At 44.5% G+C, this 20,056-nt stretch overlaps 1 protein-coding gene across 2 annotated transcripts in view; it reads right to left on the reverse strand.

Moving 5' to 3' along the window:
* The window catches only part of prkd1 (protein kinase D1), a 72,087-nt gene that overhangs the window by 17,356 nt on the left and 34,675 nt on the right, over positions 1 to 20,056 (reverse strand). For both annotated transcript variants that reach the window (XM_056295874.1, XM_056295875.1), the window contains 10 exons: positions 19,870 to 19,993; positions 18,477 to 18,554; positions 15,915 to 16,082; positions 15,138 to 15,249; positions 13,428 to 13,480; positions 9,897 to 9,969; positions 9,090 to 9,196; positions 6,382 to 6,543; positions 4,278 to 4,376; positions 2,362 to 2,522 (listed from right to left, as the gene is read on the reverse strand). In XM_056295874.1, the coding sequence (XP_056151849.1) occupies positions 2,362 to 2,522; positions 4,278 to 4,376; positions 6,382 to 6,543; positions 9,090 to 9,196; positions 9,897 to 9,969; positions 13,428 to 13,480; positions 15,138 to 15,249; positions 15,915 to 16,082; positions 18,477 to 18,554; positions 19,870 to 19,993 (1,137 nt within the window). The remainder of the gene's footprint in view (positions 1 to 2,361; positions 2,523 to 4,277; positions 4,377 to 6,381; positions 6,544 to 9,089; positions 9,197 to 9,896; positions 9,970 to 13,427; positions 13,481 to 15,137; positions 15,250 to 15,914; positions 16,083 to 18,476; positions 18,555 to 19,869; positions 19,994 to 20,056) is intronic.

Raw genomic sequence — 20,056 nt, forward strand, 5'->3', positions numbered from 1 at the left:
AGAGAGATGAAGAAAGTAGACAGGAGTACAAGGAGATGCAGCGTAAAGTGAAGTGAGAGGTGGCAAAGGAAAAGGCGTATGGTGAGTTGAATGAAGTTAAGACAATAAGGAAGGCAAAAAAGGACTTGTACCGATTGGCTAGACAGAGGGACCGAGCTGGGAAGGATGTGCAGCAGGTAAGGGCGATCAAGGATAGAGATGGAAATGTGCTGACAAGCAAGGAGAGTGTGTTGAGAAGCGAAGAGTGGGTTGAGAAGGTGGAAGGAGTACTTTGAGGGGTTGATGAATGAAGGAAATGAGAGAGAGAAGGTTGGATGATGTAGGGATAGTGAATCAGGAAGTGTGATGGATTAGCAAGGAGGAAGTGAGAGCAGCTATGAAGAGGATGAAGAGTGGAAAGGCAGTTGGTCCAGATGACATACCTGTGGAGGCATGGAGGTGTTAGGAATGATGGCTGTGGCGGAGTCCAGGCCTAACATGTTAGCTCTCACACACGTCAGGCCAGGACCCTGAAGTCCAGTGGCTACTATTTCAGGGATGAGGATGAGGACATCTTGATAGGGAGGAATGATGGTTTGAACAGGGAGTCAAAGAGGCCATCTATGTTGAGAAGGAACAACCATCCCTGAACCGAGGGGGCTAAGAGTACATCTCTTGCCATCTTACAATGTTGTGATTTGCAAACATTCCCAAATCCTCTGTGAATAGTAAACATGGCCTTTGAAGCTCTAAATAATGGTCACACCCATATTTGCATATGAAACTGGTTGTTGGTTTCGGTTGTTATGCAACTGTATTGTACTGTATTGTTTATAAGGGGTGGGGATACCTGCAGTCAGTTTAGACTGAAGATGTCACTTGGAAGCTGAGTGAAATGTTTCTGTCAATAAACATTGTATCCAGATTAACTGATTCAACCTTCTTTGATTTTCTTACCTGGATTACTGAGCATGCATCAAGACAAGGTCAGAAGGAGTTACATTGTGTCTTTGTGGATTTAGAGAAAGCATATGACAGGGTGCTGAGAGAGGTGTGGTATTGTATGAGGAAGTCGGGAGTGGCAGAGAAGTATGTAGGAGTGGTGCAGGATATGTATGAGGGCAGTGTGACAGTGGTGAGGTGTGCAGTTGGAATGACAGATGGGTTCAAGGTGGAGGTGGGATTACATCAAGGATCGGCTCTGAGCCCTTTCTTGTTTGCAATGGTGATGGACAGGTTGACGGACGAGATCAGGCAGGAGTCTCCGTGGACAATGATGTTTACAGATGACATTGTGATCTGTAGTGAGAGTAGGGTGCAGGTTGAGGAGAGCCTGGAGAGGTGGAGGTATGCACTGGAGAGAAGAGGAATGAAAGTCAGTAGGAGCCAGATGGAATACATATGTGTGAATGAGAGGGAGGACAGTGGAATGGTGAGGATGCAAGGAGTAGAGGTGACGAAGGCATATGAGTTTAAATACTTGGGGTCAACTCTTCAAAGTAACGGAGAGTGCAGAAGAGAGGTGAAGAAGAGAGTGCAGGCAGGGTGGAGTGGGTGGAGAAGAGTGTCAGGAGTGATTTGTCACAAAGGGTACCAGCAAGAATTAAAGGGAAGGTTTACAAGATGGTAGCGAGACCAGCTATGTTATATGGTTTGGAGACAGTGGTACTCATGAAAAGACAGGAGGAGGAGCTGGAGGTGGCAGAGTTGAACATGATAAGATTTTCATTGGGAGTGATGAAGAAGGACAGGATTAGGAACGAGTATATTAGAGGGACTGCTCAGGTTGGACGGTTTGGAGACAAAGCAAAAGAGGCAAGATTGAGATGGCTTGGACATGTGTGGAAGAGAGATGCTGGGTATATTGGGAGAAGGATGCTGAATATGGAGCTGCCAGGGAAGAGGAGAAGAGGAAGGCCAAAGAGGAGGTTTATGGATGTGGTGAGGGAGGACATGCAGGTGGCTGGTGTTACAGAGGAAGATGCAGAGGACAGGAAGAAATGGAAACGGATGATCCGCTGTGGCGACCCCTAACGGGAGCAGCTGAAAGTATTAGTTGTAGATTCTATGGATGATAGCATGAAATATACATGGGTAGCTAAGCTATACATGTTTGTGTATTTGTACAAAAGAGTACAGCGTGTTGTGCAGGATGTGTATTGTGGATTATCACGTCAGGATCTTTTGTTTCTGTGATCATAAAAAAATACATGAAGGGCATGTTTTACAGGAAACCTTCAATGATTTTGTTGTACATTCTTCAAGTAATATTTGTTGTACAGTATAAACTCTCCCAACTGGTAACCCTTAAAAAGTTGTAAGGATTCATTCAATTTGAGAAAGGCAGGTAAAACTAATTTTTCCTCATCAGCATCCGGGTACCTAACGTAGATGATGACGCCCACAGACCACATGTCCAGAGAGCGGTTGTAGCCTTTGTTCCTCAGGACTTCTGGGGCGAGGTACGCCGGGGTGCCGACCACCGATCGCCGAAATGACTTCTCACCAATGATCCGAGCAAAACCAAAGTCACACAGCTTCACCTGCCGAGAGACAGAGAGAGAGAGAGAGAGAGAGAGAGAGAGAGAGAGAGAGAGAGAGAGACAGAGCATTTAAATAAATGGATACCAACCGCATTAATTACTATTCACTATTTGAATTGCATACTTAAAAACAACGCCAGGGGTCATAGCAAGTGGGAGGATCACGCTATTACCCCCAGTTCCCCCTCCCCCCTGAACAAGCGTCCCGACCGACCAGAGGAGGCGCTAGTGCAGCGACCAGGACACATAGCCACATCCGACTTCCCACCTGAAGACATGGCTAACTATATCTCTAGGGACGTCCGACCAAGCCGGATGTAACACAGGGATTCGAACAGGCGATCCCCGTGTTGGTAGGCCATAGAATAGACCGCCACACCATCCGGACGCCCCGCTACCGTAACTTTTAACTATTTAACTTTCTAAAAGCCTGTAATTTCACCTTAACACCAAGTGAATGATATTATTTTAAGCAACACATCACCAAAATATGGCAACCAAAGCAATTAAACAAGCCAAGAAAGATCAGAGCGTGACAACCGATTCCCCCCGAGGCAGCTAGCAACCAAGGCCGTCATTTTGACGGTTTTGGATTTTCAACGTTTAATCTACTACTACTACTACTACTACTACTTTCGGCTGCTCCCGTTAGGAGGCGCCACAGCGGATTATCCGTTTCCATCTCTTCCTGTCCTCTGCAGCTTCTTCTGTCACACCAGCCACCTGCATGTGTCCTCCCTCACCACATCCATAAACCTCCTCTTTGGCCTTCCTCTTCTCCTCTTCCCTGGCAGCTCCATATTCAGCATCCTTCTCCCAGTATACCCAGCATCTCTCCTCCACACATGTCCAAACCATCTCAATCTTGCCTCTCTTGCTTTGTCTCCAAACTGAGCGGTCCCTCTAATATACTCATTCCTAATCCTGTCCTTCTTCATCACTCCCGGTGAAAATCTTATCCTCGTCAACTCTGCCACCTCCAGCCCCGCCTCCTGTCTTTTCATCAGTGCCACTGTCTCCAAACCATACAACATAGCTGGTCTCACGACCATTTTGTAAACTTTCCCTTTAACTCTTGCTGGTACCCTTCTGTCACAAATCACTCCTGACACTCTTCTCCACCCACCCTACCCTGCATTAATTCATGCATTAATATCTCAATTGGACATTTATCTTGACAGAATATAGAGTTTAAAAACCGGCCGTAAATTTGACCACACATGGTCGTTTTCGGTAGGAGTGAAATCCCGGTCATTCTAGTGTTAAAATTAAATCTCAGGATGTAGCACATTTCACCGACCACATCAACTCTGTGGACACCACATCAAGTTCACCAGGGAGGATGTGGAACATGACAGGTTGGCCTTCTTACACTGTGAAATTGCAATTGGTGATGGGGGACATTTGATTGTTGGTGTTACCATAAACCAAGACATACTGATCAGTACTTAAGGTTTGATTCTCATCATCCACTGGAGCACAAACTAGGAGTCATCAGGACGCCGCACCACCGAGCTGACAACGTCCCCACCGATACAGCAGCCGGGGAAGGGGAGAAATCCCACAGTAAAGAGGCCCTACGTAAGTGTATACATATATCTCTCTATATAGTATATGTAACTGAGAGCAATGTACCACAACAAATTCATCACATGCAAACATATTTGGTAAATAAAACTGAATACGTTAACTGCACAAACACTCTTACACAAACACACACACACACACACACACACACACACACACACAGATTACCTGTGGGAAGGAGTCTGCAGAGGCCAAGAGAACATTCTCAGGTTTGAGGTCACAGTGGACGATGTTTTTAAAATGAAGATGTCTTAGAGCCACCAGGATCTGTGGACACACACACACACAAAAACAATAAGCACAAACAAATAGGTACTGTTTTCTGTGTGTGTGTGTGTGTGTGTGTGTGTGTGTGTGTGTGTGTGTTCTCTCATCTGATGTGGTGCTGGACCCTTTAGTTGACTGGTTAGCGCAGTCGCCCGTGGTGCGGGCGAACCAGGTCGCTTCCCGGCTGCCCCTGAATTCACTACTTAGCAAACATATGGAGCATCTGATATGTAAAGAATTCTCATCTCAAACAGCTGAGTTTATGGACCCCATTTGCCTTCCAAGCTAATCGAGGTGCTGGAGATGCTACACTCGCTTTTTGGATAAAGTCCACTGTCATCTAGACATAGCCAATACTCATGCTCGTATTCTCTTTATGGACTTTTCTTCTGTTATTAATACAGTCCCGCCCCACCTCCTCTTAAAGTGCCTGTGTGACCTGAATGTCAGCAGCAATCTTGTCCTTTGGGTCAGGGAATTCCTGAGAGAACGACTGCAGCGTGTCTGTATTAACAACACCCTTTCTGTCTGTCTTGTTCTGAATATAGGCGTCCCTCAGGGATGTGTACTATTTCCCCTGCTGTTCTCAATATACACAAATGATGTGCACTGTAACACCAGTGACCTCTCCCTTCTTAAGTATGCAGATGATATGGCCTTGGTTGCCTGTCAGCAGAATATGAACAGCGCCTCCTACTGCCAGTACATCAACAGCTTTGACTCCTGGTTTGCCGACAGCATCTTACACCTTAATGTCACCAAGACCAAGGAGCTGTGTCTAGGAGGCAATTGAAGAGCAGGCAGTGCAGGTATTACCTACAAGCCAATCAGTATATAGCGCCAGGAAGTGGAGTAGGTCACTCACTTCAAATATTTGGGAACAGTATTAGAGAATAGACTCACCTCTCAGGACAATGTCAACTACATCTACAAGAAAGCAAGGCAGCGATTCGTTCGTCACAGGAAAATCAGGTGCTTTAACACCAGCCAGTACACACTGTCCATGGTCTATAAATCACTAACTGAGAGTGTTCTCACATTTACCATCGTCTCATGATACGGAAACCTCTAATTAAAACAAAAGAACAAAATTACACATGTTGTCAACCAGGCCAGCAGGACCGTTGGACATAAACAAATCCAACTCCAGGACTTATTTTATCAATCTACAACCAAAAATGCAATCCAGATCTACAATGACCTCACCCATCCTCTCCACTCAGCATTTCGGTTGCTGCCATCAGGCTGCAGACTGAAAGTCCCAATGGGCAAAAAAGAACGGTTCCAAAAAATCCTTTATTCCATCAGCTGTGACCATCCTCAACAAGACCCTGTTTAAATAGGCCCCTTGGACTCACGTGCCCTCCCTCCACCCACACTCCCTTTTAATCCATTTCTCCCAAGCTCCCTCTCCTTTTTTAGCTTGTTCTGCAACCAACACCATCACATATTTTAATGTACATGTATTTACCATCACATACAGCTGTGTATTGTGCATTATTGTGATGGTTATGGCAGCTTTACATGCCAGTGGAAGAACAATCCATCATCACTGTTGCCACCACTCAGTCACTTTAAAATTTCAGTAGCACTTATGTGTAACTATGGTGTAGTGTTGTGTATTATTGCATGCTGTCCCATTTGCCAGTGTCAAAGACAAGTTTCCATCCACCCATCCATCCATCCATTATCCAAACCGCTTATGTAAATTTAATGGGCAATAAAGTAATCTGAATCTATTTACTTTGTTTTGAGAAATTACAATTGCTTAAACTTACAAGAAAAATCACTCAAAAAAATGCTTGTTTGTTTGAGTAAAGCTTAATTTTGCTGTTAAGCCCACTGAGGCAAATTTGTAATTTGTGATATTGGGCTATACAAATAAAATTGATTTGATTTGATTTGATGTGTCATTGTGTATGTGTGTATATCTGTGTATGTTTCTGTTTGTGTGTTTCAATGTGTGTGTGTGTGTGTGTGTGTGTGTGTGTGTGTGTGTGTGTACTTGTGTAACCAGGAACTTGGTGATCCTCTCTGGCAGTCTTCCCTTCTCACTGGACAGGATCATCTCCAGCATGTCGCCGTGGAGCTTCTCCATGACGACAAACACACGCTCCGGCGTCTCAAACATGCAGTCCAGGTTCACCACGCCCGGGTGGTGCAGGTTCTGCAAGGAGGAACAGTCCCAGCATCATCATTATCACCTTCATCATCATCATCCACACAATTATTATCCAACTGTCTATCTTAACCCAGGTAAAGACAGTACAGCAGAATAGATTAGAATAGAATAAAACAGAATAGAATAGAACAGAATAAATTAGAATAGAATAAAACAGAATAGAATAGAACAGAATAGAATAGAATAAAACAGAATAGACCAGAACAGAATAAAATAGAATAGAATAGAATAAAATAGAACAGAATAGAATAGAGTAGAATAGAATATTTGCTTGGTACTGAGGAAGGTGCTGACACACATCATTGGTGATTTTGCCATCTGAGCATGAGACCTGAAGTCAACATGGAGGCTACGTGTTCGCACTCAACTAGCTCAGACTACATCCATCTACATGTAGACCAATTTTCATCCAAACCGTTTTAACTATTGCATAATTATGTATGACTTCAACTAAGATATACAAGCTACACAACTCAAGTCCTTATGTTGTGCTGGAAAACCTTTGTTTTTGTTTTAGTGTTGGCCATTTAGGTTGAGATGTAAATGTCCACTAAACGTTCACTTTCCAAACACATTTAACCAGTTGTATCTTAAATGGTACATCTTGGCCAAAACTGGTTAAAAGTGGTCAAAAAGTGAAAGTTTCCCTTGTTTTGGAGATGTATGTGTATTTTGGAGAGAGAAGACTGATCAGCAATGTCATCCGCCACACTAACGCTGAGCAACATATCAATCCACATCAACTGGCTTTGTATTTTAATGCCTGTTGCTTGCACTTCTGCATTCAGCATCACGTTCCTTCATCTTCCTCTTTTTATTTTGTGGCAGACTCAACTCATTTCCTGTGCAGGTGCCATTACATTTAAATACTTGGCGGGAATGGCGGACGCACCGGCACCAATGAAATATACAGGAACAATTACGGAACACAAACATGATGAGTGGCTGTTGCTATGGAAATGGCAGAAAGAAAAGCTATCAAATGTAACATTTTGCAGTGATGGCCTGGCGGCCTGTCCAGGGTGCCCAATGACTGCTGGGACAGGCTCCAGCATCCCCGCGACCCTGAGAGCAGGATAAGCGGTTAGGATAATGGATGGATGGATTTTTAAATGAAGGGGTTTCCGGGTAGTGTAGCAGTCTATTCCGTTTCCCACCAACATGGGGATCAATGGTTCGAATCCCCATGTTACCTCCAGCTTGGTCGGGCGTCCCTACAGACACAATTGCCCGTGTCTGCGGGTGGGAAGCCAGATGTGGGTATGTGTCCTGGTCGCCGCACTAGCGCCTCCTCTGGTCAGTCGGGGCCCCTGTTTGGGGGGCAGGGGGAACTGGGGGGAATAGCGTGATCCTCCCATGTGCTACGTCCCCCTGGTGAAACTCCTCACTATCAGGTGAAAAGAAGCGGCTGGCAACTCCACGTGTATGGGAGGAGGCATGTGGTAGTCTGCAGCCCTCCCCAGATCAGCAGAGGGGGTGGAGCAGAGACCGGAACGGCTCAGAAGAGTGGGGTATTGGCTGGATACAATTGGGGAGAAAAAGGGGGAACATTTCAAAAAAAGAAAAAAAATTAAAGGAAGAAACCACCAGTCTGTGCAGCAACCCCTACCCACCCCACCCCAATCGCACCTGCCACCTACCTGGATCTTCCTCCATGTAATGGTATGGGTTGAATTTTGCCTTATTCGATAAAAAAAGGTTGCAGTTTGGACATTTAGCCACTGGTTAAGCTACAAAACTAATTTTTAAATCTGATTCAGGAACATCCACATTCTTCCAGATGAACTGCGGTGACTGGAGTGAGCGGCAGTAACTCAACAGCACGTGTCAGGAGGAGGTGCGGAGGGAAAAGGATGATTCTGGATGGAGGAGGAACTGGAGCTTGAGCAGCGCAGGATTATTATAGGCTGTCACACCTTTACAGGGTTGCCACAGTAATGATGTCATTATCAGCGTTCACTATAGGATGTCTGACTGCTGCACAGCAGTGACACCTTCCAGCCAACACACTATTCGGTTTAACACAGAGAGAGACAGACAGACAGACAGAGACAGACAGACAGACAGACAGACAGACAGACAGACAGACAGACAGACAGACAGACAGACAGAGAGAGACAGACAGACAGACAGACAGAGAGAGAGACAGACAGACAGACAGACAGACAGACAGAGAGAGACAGAGAGAGACAGACAGAGAGAGAGACAGACAGAGAAAGAGAGAGACAGGGAGAGAGAGAGAGAGACAGGGAGGGAGAGAGACAGAGAGAGAAAGAGAGACATAGGAAGGGAGAGAGAGAGACAGGAAGAGAGAGAGAGACAGGGAGAGAGAGAGACAGGGAGGGAGAGAGAGACAAAGACAGCGAAGCGAGAGAGAAGAGAGAGACGCGGAGAGAGAGACAAAGAGAGCGACCGACAGACAGAGAGAGAGAGCGAGAGAGAGGACAGAGCAAATGTGTGCACAACACAATGTGTGTGTGTGTGTGTGTGTGTGTGTGTGTGTGTGTGTGTGTGTGTGTGTGTGTACGTACCTGTAGGATGGCCACCTCGTTGCGTAGTTGACTCTCTTGTTTGGTGGGGAAGCGAAGTTTGTCAATGATCTTAATTGCCACATCCCGGCCTGACTTCCTGTGCTTTCCTGATCCCAACACACACACACACACACACACACACACACACACACACACACACACACACACACACACACACACGATTAGCTCTTCATCATTAGCTACTAGTTAGCTATTAGCAGAACTGAGCCGTCCTATAGCGGATGCTTCTATAAAAGTTTACAAATCCAGTTCACGCCATTTAAACCATCTTTTCTTCATCTTCAGCAAAGCCGACGGGTGAAGCCCACCCTCTAACAGGATGTTGGTAACTCCCCCTCGTGTGTTCACCAGGGAGCTAGTCCGTAGGGTTTAATTTCTGTGTGCTAACGAACTAGCGTGGAGGAGCGTGGTCAGACAGGACACACGTGTCGTAACTGTCATACAAAACCCCCTCGACCACATTCCTGTTTCCACTCTAACGGAACAGTCATTTACTTTTGTGTCTGGAAACACCGAAAAAGAAAAATCCAATTATATTCAGTGTGTTGAAGTGCTCATTTACATTCTGACATTTTTTTTAATGTGTGTACTACTATGACTCTTAATAATAATAATAACAATAATAATAATAATAATAGTAGTAGTAGTAGTAGTGGTACTAATAAATAATAATAATAACAACAATAGTAATAATAATAACAATAGTAATAATAATAGTAGTAGTAGTAATAAATAATAATAATAGTAATAAATAATAGTAATAATAATAATAATAATATATAATACCTCCATAAACGATCCCAAACTGTCCTGAGCCCAGAACCTCATCAGGGAAGATCTGATACACAGAACTGATATCCTAAAAGGACAGAACAGCAACACACACACAAACACACACACACACACACACACACACACACACACACACACACACACACACACACACACACACACACACACACACACACACAGTGTATTTTCCACAAATCCTGTCCTTGAAGCCTCCACCTGTTTCTCCATCTCACCTTAAGACACCTAAACCTAACCTCCTCTCTACTGTCCAATCAGCAGACTGCATCTCCGTGCAGGAGGCGGGACTTCACACAATACAGGCGGAGAAAAATAAGACATTAAAAAGTTGCAAGTAAAAAAAAAAAAGAAGAAGAAAAAAGTAAAAGAGCCGAGACTTGTGTTGCAACACGGCACATCCATATTTGAAGGACTAAAACACCACTAAGCCTGAATTACAACACTCAGCACCTGTGGAGACGTGTCTCGCCGTCTGTCTGCGAGCACAACCACCTCAAGAAGCAACACAACGTATCGGGGCGCACAGAGGCCGGCTTTTCAGACAGAGGATGCCTCGTTCTGAATAGAAACGGTTAAGTGTCATGGCGACATTTTCCTTTACGCCAGAAACCGCTTGACTTTAAGGGGGAAAACTTTTTTTGTTAAATATTTTATTTTCAGTTTTTCAGTTTATATTCAAGACACACGCTGTGCTGTCGGCAGTCGAGAAGAAGACATTTGTGAAGTTGAGTTCAGTGCGTACTGTCTCTTTAAGAGACCTCAGCGCTGATGATGTCACCTCGTGAAGTCTCGCGGGGACAAGGTAATCTCGCGGTAGTTGGCAGTAGAGAATAAGTGAGAGCATGGCAGATCGTCCAGTATTCCCCGACATCCTGCATCCTACATGTCAGCCTTTGAAAGTAGTGTCGTCTTACTGTCCGGTAACCCTCGTGCGCCCTGCACGAGCCGACTGACAGATAACCTTCAAAGGCTGAGATGTAGGATGCAGGATGTCGGCCAATACTGGAGCCACGAGGAGACGACCTGCCATGCTCTCACTTATTCTCTACTGCCAACTACCGCGAGATTACCTTGTTCCCGCGAGACTTCACGAGATGACATCATCAGCACTGAGGTCTCTTAAAGAGACAGCACGCACTGAACTCAACTTCACAAACGTCTTCTTCTCGACTGCTGGCAGCACACACGCAACTACGATACAACAAAATAAAGCAAAAAAAGAAAAAAAGCTGCCAGACATACTATATAGGTATATAACTTGGTTCACGGCAGTTTTCAAGGAATTACACAAGACTACAGATAAAAGCTTAAGAGTACTGGGTTGCATCACTACAGACTATAATTAAAAATTATTTTTCTTTGAGACAGTCAATGAATGGACCCCATATCCTCAAAAATCTATTGGGTGCTTTAGATTTAGGGAAGCGTATTCTCTCCATCTGTATGATTATGATCATTTCATTGAGCCATGTCTGAAAGCAGGGCGATTTCCAATCTGTTAGGATCCTTTTTTTGGCAGCTACCATGCCAACCGTCAATGCTGATTGTTCCTCAGGTGTATCGCTTAAAGCAGTCTCTGAGCATCCAACGGGTGCCAGTTCTGGATCAGGAGGACTGTCCCTTTCACAGATTCTGGAGAACCACTGGAATATTTCCACACCAAAATTTGTGTAGATGAGGACAGAGCCAGAAAAGATGAGCAAGAGAACCTTCTACAACTTTCCATCTATCACACAACGGAGAAACGGATAGGTAAATGTTGTTATGTAGTTTGGTCTTTGAATAGTGGAGTCTATGGATGACTTTGAACCGGATCAGTTTATGTCTGACGTTGATCGAGCAAGTTTGGATTCTAGTCAAACCTTCATTCCAAATGTCGCCAGACACTTCAAGATTCAGCTCAGTGGACCAGGCGTCCCTTAAGGGGAAACTTCAGGGAAAATGGCGGCATGCTGGATGTAAGTCCACGCTGCCGTGCACCGATCACACGCACGCTGGAAAAATACTTTTACTTCCATTCATCTGAAATCACGACTCCTTTTGTTTTTCACGAAGATCTCTTCGTTGCCAGTCTAATATCACACCTTGATGCAGCAGGACAGAAATACATGAACCGCTCCCCCCGAGCTCACTGCCGTGCCGCCTAATTACCATCAGTCACCATGACAACCCGTTTGGCTGAGCCGCTAATCACAGTCGTCTCTGTGTGAGCTGCTCCTGCATGTGCTCACCTTGGAGACCGCGCACGCACGTCAGCACAGCCCACGTGCGTGTAATGTGCAGGTGTCGCTGTCCTCGTACCCGCCGCCCAGAGCGGTCACGTCATTCAGCCAAATTAAAGCGGACATTAAAATCCACCATGTTTAGTTTGTGTGAGGAAAAGCTTCACAGACACACGGACAGATCGCAAGAGTCTGGCGTGACACGCTCATGCAGAATGGATGATGAGAAGGTCAAAGGTCAGTCAACCAGACAACTCAAAGATCACACGTAACAAACTATGAGCTACATGTACTATAAAAGTAAATGTGATATAAATGAAACAGGATGGGAAAAGCCATCCCTTGTGCAGAGGGAATCAGAACTGAAAGGTAAAATATAATTCATAATTATCCATCCATCCATCCATTCTCCAAACCGCTTATCCTGCTCACAGGGTCGCAGGGATGCTCGAGCCTATCCCAGCAGTCATTGGGTGGCAGGCGGGGAGACACCCTGGACAGGCCGCCAGTCTATCACAGGGCCCGCCCACACACACACACACACACACACACACACACACACACACACACACACCTAGGGACAATTTAGTACGGCTGATTCACCTGACCTACATGTCTTTGGACTGTGGGAGGAAACCCACGTGGACACGGGGAGAACATGCAAACTCCACACAGAGGACGACCCAGGACAACCCCCAAGGTTGGACTACCCCGGGGCTCGAACTCAGGACCTTCTTGCTGTGAGGCGACCACGCTAACCACTGCGCCACCCCCACCCTCTCTGGTTCACGTTGCCCTCATGGCAAACCTCTTGTTCCACAGGGAACACTGAATGCAGCAAAGTAATGACGACAAAAGGAGAGAGACTGGAAATTTGTGTCGTGACCAGGTGAGAGAGATGTTATTACAAACACAAACCCCTCTCTATAAAATGGGACAGTCTGAAATATCACAAAATTCTGATGAAATCTGCTGGTATGAGACCGTATGACACGTCGTCTTATCACAACACTACAGGTTTTATTTTAACATCAAGACGAACGCGTCTTGGTGCAAAAAGAGGAACATAATATTTCAAGAGATGGAGGGAGACACCCCCAGGACAGGTGATCTCTGTTGCTGGTTTTCAACCTGTTTGATGGATTCACGTGTTTAAAAATTACCTCTGAAGCGTTTTTAGATACAAAGTGAACTGACTGTTGGAGCTACTCTTCTTGAGTGGTGTCAGAACACAGAAGCATACAGGTTAAAATGTGTGTGTGTGTGTGTGTGTGTGAGAGCTCACCACGTTCTCCTGGACCTGGCAGTTGGAGACGGAGATACTGATGGAGACGTCTTCTGCAGGAGAGATGATGTGGTGATGTCAATATGAAATCACATTTTAAAATGGCAAACATGTTATCGAGGAAAACCGACAAATACTTAACTGTAACTCTACATCGAACAAAGTTTAATATTCAGGACAAGAAGCTATGCTCTCTGTCCACAGACCCCTGTTTTAATCAGAATAGAATAGAATAGAACAGAATAGAATAGAAAAGAATAGAATACAACTGTATTGTCCAGCTGAGGCCAGAAAATCACCTTTGCTCTCACCAGATACAATAAAAACATCACGTTATCTCAATACAGCAAATCTCATCACATCACACACAACTGAACAGCAGTCATTACAACATACACACAGTGTCCAGCATACACTCAGTGCAGAAGAGTGTAGATTAAGGCAGTTTTTTTTAACCAAATTTATTGCAGTAGGAACAAAAGATCCCTTATAGATCTTTTTGTTTGCCAGGGGTCCTCTGTAGCGCCGCCCTGAGGGGAGCAACTTCACCTCAGTATGGAGGGGCTGTTTAGTGTCACCAGTGATGGACACAGCGTTCCTATGTACAGCTGTACTGTAAAGGTCATCCAATGACTTTTGTTGGCGGCCTACGAACTTGCCTGCTGTTCTGACAATCCTGGCCGGCTTGTTTTTGTTTGTTGGTGTCAAATGTCCATACCAGACAGAGATATCAAACAAAAGAATACTCTCTATCAGGCTGACATACACTTTTTCCAAAATGTTACAACCGACCCCAAACCCCTTCAGTTTCCTAATTAAACACAATCTCTGACCGACTTTCTTCCATATAGAATCAACATTGTTTGTGAAACTCAAACTGTCATCCATGTGTGTGCCTAGGCACTTAAAACAGTTCACAATTTCACAGATTAGTCACAAAGTGTAAGCAACGGGAGCGGGGGCAGCATGATTTAAAATAGGCTCCTTCGTTTGTCCAGCATGGATTAACAGGAAGCTGGATTTACACCAGTGTTCCAGCTTGGAAACCTGGACAAAGTAATCAGAGACATCATTCTTATAAAAAGACCAACTAAAGCCATGTCATCAGCGTATCGGAGTAGCTTAAAATTGCTTTCCTGCAGTGTTATGTTGTTGGTGTACACAGAAAATAATAACGGTAATTAAACAGTTTTAAATCAGTTTACTTACATATGGAAGAAGACAATTATGACAATGATAGAAGGGAATATAGATTTTGGTCCATATAGTTTAACCTCCATTTTTATATTGTTTGTGTGTTTATTTCTTCACCCTGTGAAGCCCTTTGTAACTGTCATTTTGAAAAGTGTTGAATATATAACATTCATTATTATTATTATTATTATTATTAAGCCCTGTGATGGCTTGGTGGCCTGTCCAGGGTGTCTCCCTGCCTGCCGCCCAAAGACTGCTGGAATAGGCTCCAGCATCCCCGCGACCCTAACAGCAGGATAAGCGGTTTAGATAATGGCTGGATGGATGGATTATTATTATATCACTATTTATTCTTACACAAATAATACTATTGGCATTATTAAAGTAGTTTATACACAGCTCAGCTCATTCAGAAGGAGCTGAAAGGGCTGTAGTTGTACATCAAAATGAAAATGAATTAAAAAGGAATTCCACAGGAATTCCAGACAGACTAATTGCTCCTGCGGCGCAGCTTACTGTGGCCGGTGTGATGAGAGCCGTGGGACACGCCTTTGGAGATGGCAGGCATCAGGGCGTGTTGGATGGCCATCTCCCACATCCGGGACACATCCAGTCCTACTCCGCTCACCTCCACAGACCAAAGGGAACGTCAGTTACCTCCACCCCAGTACTACACAATACTTACATGTATAACCCAATACTACACAATACTTACAGTATAACCTAACACTACACAGTATATAGATTAAAACCCAATACAACTCAGTACATACAATATAACCCAATAATACTTGCTACATACGATATAATCCACTACTACTCAGTTAAACAACTCATCAACCTAAACTACTAACCAATACTGACTCTAAACAATTTAAAAAGTAATTTGTCTTCTTTTTAGGAGCAAAAAAGACATGCACAAACCTGATACCAAGTACTACATGATGTACACCCAAAGTACCACATGATGGATGATAAACTCAAACTAACATATGTTACCATCAAAGTACTCCACGATGTTAAACTAAAAGTACCACATGATGATACACCCAAAGTACCTCACAATGTTAAACTAAAAGCGCTACACAACATTAAAATAAAAGTACTACACAATGTTACACCCAAAGTATTGCATGGTGATAAACTCAAAAGTAAAATACAGTGTTAAACCCAAAGTACGACATGATGTTATACCCAAAGTACTACATCATGATAAACCCAAAGTACAACATGGTATTAAACGCAAAGTACTACACGATGTTAAAGTACCACATGATGTTAAACTTAAAGTACCAGGAAGCTGTCATTGGGCGGGCCCCTGTCGGACCACTGCAGGTTTTCGCCCACGTAGTACACCAGGGTAGTGGTGGCGATCTCAAAGCAGTGTGGATTGGCTCCCTCCGGCAGCAGAGAGAAGGTCTGAGCCGGTTCCAGACACAACACCTCCGACAGCGGGATTTCCTGGGTGGAGACAGAGAGACAAGAACGGATAAGATCCCAGTAAAACACGTCAGGGTGGAGTCATTTAAAAACAGAGATTAGAGCCCAGTAGAACTCAGTAGAGTGGAGTAAGAAAGAACCACTAAACAGCCAAGTAGGTTTACACATAGTTAAAATAGGAGTTTATCTTGGTGAGATTTTCCGCATTAAGTCACGCAGAAACACAATATTGTAGAGTATAACAACATGTGACATCTTTAAGAAAGTATTAGTGAACATTACTGTATATTTAATTTGCCCCAGTAAGAAAAGACATTGTGACAGGTATCTTTCGGTGCAAAGAATAAAAAGTAAGAACTAATAGTCAAAAAAAGAAGTAGGCTATGCAAACAATTATGTACTGTATATCCAACTCTACTGTACAGTATTCACATGTTAGTATTACACCAATGGGACACAAACTCTAATGATAAAAGTTATTATAGGTTCATATATGTACATATATTGTAAAAATGGATTACTGACCTTAGTAGTTTGAAATTCAAACTGAACAAACTGATCAATATTTTAATACTGAGGTTGACATTTCATCAAGTCAAATACTAGTGTGTGTGTTTGTGGCTTTTTTGTCTGATCTAGTTTTAGCTTGCTATTTTTTGCAGGTCACAAACCTGTCAATCATTCTTTTATATACTATAAAGTCTCACTGAAATTGAAACACTCACTCTCTAACGCCGGGATCAGACATTCAGCCTGATTTTGACACGATTTTGTTGTTGCTGTCAAATTTCCAGCATCGAGCTCAATTATGAACATCGGGAACGACGAACAGGTGTATTTACCTTGTGTAGAGTGACCTAATTAGAGAACAGTGATGTGGCGACGCCCCACGATACCCTGACTAAAAGTCTAGCATGTCAGACTTTTTTGTATTTTCCTGCCTAGTCTGACGTCTCCTACAACGTGTTCCTTGATGTTGACCAACAGGATGACAGAGTGCTCTCTGGTGCACATATGCAGACATGGCAAAGAGAAAGACAGCATCCAGATAGCATCCAGATGTGGACCACTTCAGGCAATGATGTGGCACTGATGGCCTTCTTCTGGCCCTGACAAAATGGAGGTGAGCCTGAAGTGGCCCACATGTATAATAGCAAATATGGCCCAAATATGCAAAATCAAATGTGGGCCTTTTTTGGCAAAGATGCGGCGCTCTGGGCAACATGTAATCTGGATGTGACCCTGAAGTGGCCCGTGTGGTAAATGGTGAATATGGCCCAAATATCACAAAACAAATTTGGGCCACCTTTGGCAAATATGTGGCACATGCAGCATTGCTATGGCTTGGTTCTGACCCAGATCTGACAAACAGGAGCGGACAGCCCAAGTGCCATCATTCCACGCGGTATGTGGGCCGGATGAAGTGTCGGGTGTGGGATGGGTCCGGGCCACAGCAATTTTGCTATCTGGGATGCTGCTGTCAGGTGGAACGACGAAACCGAGGAAAGGTTCGTTGAGCAGTGGCAACAATACCCCTGCCTTTTTGACGTTTCCTCGTGGGAGGACCATGGCAGAGTCAAAAAAGATAGGCTAAATGTTGGAGAGAAATAGCGGAGGCCCTTAAGCAACCCCATAGCTTGTTAAGCTATGCTAGGTTAGCATTTCCCAGTAGCACTAGCGGCAACAGTGTCCACAATCATCTTCACACAGCCGATCTTTTGTTCTGGTACTCATGATGTCATCAGACACTCATTTACAAACAGCCAATCAGATTAAATCATCAAACAATAAAACCACACCCACCATTACCGCCAACCCTTGCTGTACTTGTCACTCAAAGGTCAGTTCATTAATATTAATGGGGAATGTTCATTATGCCATCTTCAAACTATTTAGACGTGAAAAATCCGACCCCCCCCCTTTTCTCTCCAATTGCACTTGGCCAATTACCCCACTCTTCCAAGCCGTCCCGGTTGCTGCTCCACCCCCACTGCCAATCCGGGGAGGGCTGCAGACAACCACATGCCTCCTCCGATACACGTGGAGTCGCCAGCTGCCTCTTTTCACCTGACAGTGAGGAGTTTCACCAGGGGGTCGTAGCGCGTGGGAGGATCACGCTATTCCCCCCAGTTCCCCCTCCCCCATGAACAGGCGCCCCGACCGACCAGAGGAGGTGCCGGTGCAGCAACCAGGACACATATCCAAATCCGGCTTCCCACCCGCAGACACGGCCAATTGTGTCTGTAGGGACGCCCGACTAAGCCGGAGGTAACACAGGGATTTGAACAGGCGATCTCTGTGTTGGTAGGAAATGGAACAGACCGCCATGCCACCCGGATGCTAAATCCAATTTCTGATTTTAATCTGACTTTAATTAAATTAAAAACAAACAAACTAGGAAGAACAGTCTCTTACCTTGTAGTATTTACTGCCTGTGTCATTCTGGAAGAGTGTGATGCATTTACTGTCCAACCGCCAGTAATGTCTCTTCCTCTAAAACAGAGAGAGAGAAGAGAGAAAGACCAGAAGTCTATACCAGACAGAGGACAAAGGAAAAAGTCTTATTAAAAAAATTAAATAACAGAGTGAGAGCGAGAGAGAGACAGAGACAGAGAGACAGAGAGTGAGAGAGAGTAGTGAAGAGGACAAGTTTGTGTTGAAGCAGTGTACCTTTGTCATAACGTTCATTCTGTGGTTCATATCAAACGTGTTGAAAATGGTTAGACAGACCTCATTTCTGGAGGTGAAATATCGACACACAACTTCATCCTGAACCTTCCCAACACAACGTGTCCGGTATCTGACCAGACTAAAGCTAAAAGGGGGAAATTGCTGGTTCTCAACACGATTTCTGTCTATCTACCACAGAGATAATACTCCAACCTGTGGATGGCACTACTCTCAAGAGAGCGATAATGCTGAACACAGAAAAAGGAACTGGATCATGGCTTACCGCTTTACCACTAAAGAGTTATGGCTACTCTCTTAATAAGCAGAGTTTAGGGATGCGATATATCTTCGTTATGGATGGGAAATTCCTAACACGCCTTCATTTTGTGAGTGATGTAGAAAGAACAGTGTGGATCACACCCTCCAATGTAAGAAAGGCGGCTACGTGTCGGTGAGACCTAATAACCTTCAAGACTTGAACACAGAGCTCCAATGTGAAATATGCAGAGATGTTGTTACTGAAGCCCAACTGATGCCCCTTGAAAATGTAGCAGTATCTGGCACTCAGGTGGACAGGGCAGCACCAGACATATCTTCAAGAGGAATGGGGAGCACTTTCGAACGAACGTTCTACGATGTCGAAGTCGTTCTGTTCAGTTTGATGCTGTGATGTGCTCTTCCCTGGTGCGCGAGACAGCGTGTCGGCCAAGTACATGAACTTCCCTTTCTTGTAGACAAGCGTCAAGTTGAGCTTGACTGGTACACGGACGGATAGACAGACAGACAGAGAAGTAAACGGTAAGACAGACAAATATACAGACAGAGCTAAACGGACAGACAGAAGATAAACTGACAGACAGATAGACAGGTAAGCGGAAAGACAGTCAAGTAAAAAGACAGACAGGTAAACAGAGACAGTCAGGTAAAAAGACAGACAGACAGGCAGTCAAGTAAAAAGACAGACAGACAGGTACACAGACAGTCAAGAAAAAAGACAGACAGGTACACAGTCAGGTAAAAAGACAGACAGACAGGTACACAGACAGTCAAGTAAAAAGGCAGACAGGTACACAGACAGTCAGGTAAAAAGACAGACAGGTACACAGATAGTCAAGTAAAAAGGCAGACAGACAGATACCAGGGTGTCTTTGCTGGTGTAATGGACCATCCAGCCTTCCTTGAGGACGTTGCTGCTCTTCCTCTTTGTGTGCTTCACTGATTGGACAACTCGCATCAGAGGAATGTTGTTACTGGTCGATGGACTGCAGAGGGCGGGGCAACAGGACAACATCAGCTGAAGGTAAATGTGTGTGTGTGTGTGTGTG

This window comes from Lampris incognitus, chromosome 16 (assembly GCF_029633865.1).
Source record: "Lampris incognitus isolate fLamInc1 chromosome 16, fLamInc1.hap2, whole genome shotgun sequence".
Lineage (NCBI taxonomy): Eukaryota > Metazoa > Chordata > Actinopteri > Lampriformes > Lampridae > Lampris > Lampris incognitus.